The sequence below is a fragment of the Teleopsis dalmanni genome, chromosome X (assembly GCF_002237135.1).
Source record: "Teleopsis dalmanni isolate 2A chromosome X, ASM223713v2, whole genome shotgun sequence".
NCBI lineage: Eukaryota > Metazoa > Arthropoda > Insecta > Diptera > Diopsidae > Teleopsis > Teleopsis dalmanni.
The window spans coordinates 78,778,154-78,784,099 of record NC_051848.1 but is presented as its reverse complement, the minus strand read 5'-3'; the positions used below and the strand labels follow the sequence as shown (position 1 = coordinate 78,784,099).

Sequence of the window (5,946 nt, the reverse complement as noted above, 5' to 3'; positions counted from 1 at the left end):
CGTATATGCCAGAAATAAGGCCTCCAAACTAAGATGAAACAGCTAAGGCTTTTAGCCTGACTATATATATATATATATATTGTTACGATATAAAATCAATTATCGTAACGAGATGGCATCACTAAGGTGATCAGCTGTTTTGGAGCATGCGAAGACAGAAGGAGAGATAGAAAAAAGCGCGTGCACATGTAATAATTAATTGATAATTGAATAAATGATTTTGAATAAATAAAATAGAATTATATAAACACAGAAATATAACAGTGGCGACGAGGAAAACTTTTAAAGTGTAAAAATATAGCAAGATGGCAGAGCAACTTGCTGATATTCTGAAACAAATTCAGAATCAAAATCATCAAGACAATCTTGCAATGCAGAATCTTATCGCAAAATTGTTTAAAGAAGGAAAATCAGAAGTAGCGGAGCATTCATCGTCAACATCCAAGCCAACAGAACCAGAATTCATAATTGAAGCACTTGCATCAAACATCACAGAATTTTGTCACGATACAGAAAATAACATTACATTTGACACTTGGTACATGCGGTACGAAGATCTGTTTCTAATCGATGCTGCAAAATTGGATGATGCCGCAAAAACACGATTGCTTTTACGTAAATTGAACACCATTGTTCATAATAAATACATCAATTATATTCTACCAAATCATAGTCGTGATTTTACTTTTAAAGACACAGTAGAAAAACTCAAGAAACTTTTTGGAAATCAGATTTCACTATTCAATACTAGATTCAATTGCTTACAGATAACAAAGCAGCCTACACAAGATTTCGTTACATATGCGAGCATGGTTAATAAGCAATGTGAATTATTCAAACTGAATGATTTAACTACAGATCAATTTAAGTGTCTAATATTCATTATGGGATTAAAGTCACCATCAGAATTTGAATTACGCACAAAAATGTTCAATAAATTGGAAAATGAAAGCACGAAAGTCACGTTGGAGACCTTATCAACAGAATGCCAAAAGATACTAAATTTAAAAGTCGATACAATGCTCATAGAAAGCAATGCACAGGTAAATCGTTTACGTGTCAATAACCATAAAACTGAAAAACAAATCAAAAATAATGGCAAGTCAAAAGAATCTTCAAGTTTACCGAAAACACCTTGTTGGTTTTGTGGTGAATTTCATTACTCGCGGCACTTTCCAATCAAAAATCACAAATGCGACAGATGCAAACTTGTCGGGCATAAAGAAGGATATTGCAAATACCGAAAAACTCAAAATGAAAATCAAAAATACCATAAAATTGATAAGGGCCGTCAATTCAATTCAAAAAGCATCTTTACTACAAACAAAGTCAATATGATTAAACGCAAATACATATTAGTCAAAATTAATGGCACACCATTAAATTTGCAACTTGACACAGCATCAGATATAACAATAATTTCTGAAGACAATTTAAAAAAATCAAAGCCGATAATGTTAGCGAATCAGAACATACAGCACGCAGCGCAACAGATGAGTTACCATTGTCAGCAAAATTTAAATGCAACGTAGAATTTCGAAATCAACAGCAAAGTTTAACTTGTTTTGTTACTCCTATACAAAATCTCAACGTAATGGGTTTAGATTGGATACAAGAATTGAATTTATGTAATATGTCAATCAATTCTATTTGTAATAGTATTTGTCAAAATCAGGATAGTATTCAATTGTGTTCAAATCCGAATAAAGATACTCACCTGAAACATTTTTTTTCAGATGTATTCGATGGCAAAATGGGGTTATGCACTAAAACAAAAGCAGTAATCACAACGAAACCAAACGTTCAGCCAGTATTTAAGCCAAAGCGTCCAGTTGCATATGCGGTACAACAACTAGTTGAAGATGAACTCAAAAGACTCCAAGAATTAAAGGTTATTTCACCAGTAAACTTCTCCGCATGGGCAGCACCTATAGTTGTTGTGAAAAAAACAAACGGAAACGTACGCATATGTGCTGATTTCTCAACTGGTCTAAACAACTGCCTCGAATCACATCAATACCCATTACCATTACCAGAAAATATATTCTCAAAATTGGCAAATTCAAAAATATTTAGCCATATAGATTTATCGGATGCATTCTTACAAATCGAGGTTGATGACGCATCGAAACATCTACTAACAATAAATACACACATCGGGCTATTCCAGTACAACAGAATGGTTTTTGGAATAAAAACATTTCCAGCAATTTTTCAACAAATTATGGACCAAATGTTAGCAGGACTAAATTGCACTGCATCATATATTGATGACATATTTGTTTCCGGTAAAACAGCATATGAACATACAGACAATTTATATGCAGTTCTTACAAGGCTACGTGATTATGGGTTTAAATTAAAATACGAAAAATGTAATTTCTTTAAAACTGAAATTAAGTATTTAGGGTACAATCAAGAAGGGTTAAAACCTGATCCAGAACGTATTGCCGCTATCAAGCAAATGCCAGAACCATCAAATATTACAGAATTACGTTATTTTCTTGGCGCAATAAATTTTTACGGGAAATTTGTTCCGAAGATGCGTGAGTTAAGAGGACCACTTGATAATTTACTTAAGTTAAATGTAAAATGGAAATGGGACGCGATACATCAGAAGTCTTTCCATCATCTTAAAGCTATAATGTCATCACATTTATTATTATGCCATTATGATCCAAATCAGAAGCTAATTGTAGCTGCTGACGCATCAAACTATGGGTTAGGCGCATGCATCATGCATGAATATTCAGATGGATCCATTAAACCTATTTGCCATGCTTCACGTTCTCTCACTCCGGTAGAACAAAAATATAGCCAGATAGAAAAAGAAGGACTTGCACTCATATTTGCAGTTACCAAATTTCATAAAATGTTGTATGGAAGAAGATTTATATTGCATACCGACCATAAGGCTTTACTGACTATTTTCGGTAGAAAAACAGGCATTGCTATACATCAAGCTAATCGTCTTCAAAGATGGGCAATTCAGCTTTTAGCATACGATTTTGAAATAAGATTCATTTCAACAAACAGTTTCGGATACGCTGATGTATTATCTAGACTTATAAACAACAACGAAAATATTTCTGAAAATTACGTTGTAGCATCAATCAAATTAGAAAGAAGTGTAAATTCAATTATAGTTAACACTATAAATACTTTACCAGTAACACATAAAATGATCACATATGAAACAGCAAAAGATCCAATTCTAAAAAAAAAATAATATATTATATTACAAATGGTTGGCCTAACAAAACAATAAATAATAGAGAATTACAAGCATTTTTACACAGGAAAAATGAGTTATCATTAATATATGAATGTGTTGTGTACGGTGAACGTATTGTTATCCCACAAGTCTACAAAAAACGTGTACTTAAACAATTACATCGTGGTCATCAAGGTATTGAGCGTACCAAGGCATTAGCACGGAGTTTTGTATATTGGCCAAACATTGATACTGATATAAAAACATTTATTCAAAATTGCAATCAATGTGCAAATGCAGCAAAGATGCCTACGAAAACATTACTTCATTCTTGGCCCACACCAAGCGAACAGTGGGAGCGGGTGCATATAGACTATGCTGGACCGATAGAAGGATGGTATTTTTTGGTCATTGTCGACGCATATTCAAAGTGGCCGGAAATTGTTCAAACAAAAGCAATGTCATCCCAAGCAACCGTGAATATTTTAAATGATATTTTTGCCCGATTTGGTCTGCCAAAAACAATCGTATCAGATAATGGAACACAGTTTCGTAGTGAACATTTTGAACAATTCTTAAAACATAACGGCGTTGAACATCTATATTCCAGCCCTTACTATCCAATGTCGAATGGTCAAGCTGAAAGGTTTGTAGACACTTTCAAAAGATCTTTAAAAAAATTAGAAGGAGAGGGGACGATCACACAAAATTTATGCACATTTCTTCAGACATATCGTTCAACACCGAATGTAAACTCACCAGAGAAGCGATCTCCAGCAGAAGTCATGTTCGGAAGGAAAATGAGAATAAATTTAGATTTGCTGCAGCCAAAAAAGCTACACAATGCAAAGTTAAGTCCAAATAAATTCAAAATGGAAAAGCAATTTAACAAAAGGTACGGTGCCAAGGAAATAAAATACTTTCCATCAGATAAAATTTACGCCAACATTCCAAATGGAGTTAACCGTTTCAAATGGATGCCTGGGGAAGTCATTGAGAAAAAAGGAAAAGTAATGTACAATGTTATTCTGAACAATGGAAAATTAATTCGAATTCATTGTAATCAATTACGAAAGCGCTACCACGACCAAAATAATAACCACAGGTTTTGGGAAGCTGCACTAGATGTGTATGATTTACCACAACAATCAGATCAGTTTACAAAAGCACTCAACAATCAGACACTGCCAAATATTCTACCACTATCGACATCGCCAACCGAGTTACCCATAATGCCTACAACAATTTCAACACCTACATCACCTGTTCTTCGTAGGACAACACGTAATCGCATAGCAGTCACTAGGTTTCAACCACAGTAAAACATTTCGAAAAGGGTAGGTGTTACGATATAAAATCAATTATCGTAACGAGATGGCATCACTAAGGTGATCAGCTGTTTTGGAGCATGCGAAGAAAGAAGGAGAGATAGAAAAAAGCGCGTGCACATGTAATAATTAATTGATAATTGAAAAATAAAATAGAATTATATAAACACAGAAATATAACATATATATATATATATATATATATATATATATATATATATATTTATATAAATAAGTGGCATTAAGCTTTCTCTCTACACTATTAAATTGAATAAAATAGAACTTGCCGCTCGAAACAGAAAAAACTTTGAGCAGAGTTAAAGTTAAGATTGCATCGCGTGAAGTACATATTAAATAAAATTTTATAAGAAAAAATCAAAAATCGTTTTTTTTTATTATATATATATATATATGTAATGGTAGTGCTATGTAGTGGTAGGGCGTGGTAGTGCTGAAAAACAAAACTGTCTGTGAAGGTAATTAAATAATATGAAAATTAAAATCAAATAAGTTATGATACAAAAAATTCAAAACAAAGAAATCTCCTGTTTGTATATTTCACTGCTTAAATTTGCTTTATGGGTTTGTTATTTTGTTTTATCGTACCTTCAGTAATTAATGAATAGAAAAAAGCCAAATAGAATATTGGCTTTTTTGGAAAAAATCACCCGTCTTTCTAAGCAACAAATTAATTATATACTCGTACAAGCAAGTCTTTGCTCCGGTTATTGGGATGTGCTCCAAAATCGTCTATACGAACCATTCAAAATTTTCAAGACAGTCCATCATCTGTCTAATACATCTGGCCTTACAAAGTCTCTTAAACGAATTAATCCTTCAGATCTATTCCCGAATTAGTAGTTTAATAAAAATTTAGATTACTACTCCATTAGCATTAAGTCTTTGATAACTTGACAATTGCAAATCGTATTATGAAATATAACAAAACTTCTCTGTACTTGAACTAATCGTAGTCAAGTGAAACATGTATTTATATTATTGTACGTATTAAGTTTCACATAATGAAAAAGTTAGTTTTATAGAGGAAGTGCACAAAGTAAACATACCTTAAACTCCAAAAACTGAAGAGAGAAATCGCAAGCTCTGTAGGGAACACTATCACGATTCTGATTATAGAAATTATTAATAATATTGGGCACGTGCCGATTCTCAATGCCTTAATAAATAAAAAAGCCTCCATGGTAAAGAGGGTGCATAGTAGGGCAAATGTAAGAACCGGGCCATGTAAACATTCACATTATCAAGATCAAGGCAACATGATTTCTTTTTACAGAGCTTGTCTTATTCGCAAATATAGACTTAACTAATTATGCTAATTAAGAAACAAATATTTAATTAACGATTCAAATAAATCGCCGACATCTAAAAAATATATGGTGACAT

At 32.8% G+C, this 5,946-nt stretch overlaps 2 protein-coding genes across 2 annotated transcripts; both read left to right on the top strand.

The window, feature by feature from the left end:
* Positions 1-305: 305 nt before the first annotated feature.
* LOC119688589 (uncharacterized protein K02A2.6-like) lies at positions 306-1,532 on the top strand. Its single transcript, XM_038103262.1, has one exon. The coding sequence runs from the start codon at positions 306-308 to the stop codon at positions 1,530-1,532; it is 1,227 nt and encodes a 408-aa protein (XP_037959190.1).
* A 62-nt stretch (positions 1,533-1,594) lies between these two features.
* LOC119688588 (uncharacterized protein K02A2.6-like) lies at positions 1,595-4,536 on the top strand. Its single transcript, XM_038103261.1, has 3 exons — positions 1,595-2,342; positions 2,409-2,877; positions 3,300-4,536. The coding sequence occupies exons 1-3, from the start codon at positions 1,595-1,597 to the stop codon at positions 4,534-4,536; spliced, it is 2,454 nt and encodes an 817-aa protein (XP_037959189.1).
* Positions 4,537-5,946: the final 1,410 nt, after the last annotated feature.

Excerpts from the sequence above, each read along its gene's own strand:
- LOC119688589 (XM_038103262.1), top strand. The coding sequence starts at position 306 with ATGGCAGAGCAACTTGCTGATATTCTGAAACAAATTCAGAATCAAAAT.
- LOC119688588 (XM_038103261.1), top strand. The coding sequence starts at position 1,595 with ATGGGTTTAGATTGGATACAAGAATTGAATTTATGTAATATGTCAATC. Across the intron at positions 2,343-2,408 it reads TGCAGTTCTTACAAGGCTAC|GGTACAATCAAGAAGGGTTA; the intron begins GTGATTATGGGT and ends TTAAGTATTTAG. Across the intron at positions 2,878-3,299 it reads ACCAAATTTCATAAAATGTT|GAAAAATGAGTTATCATTAA; the intron begins GTATGGAAGAAG and ends ATTTTTACACAG.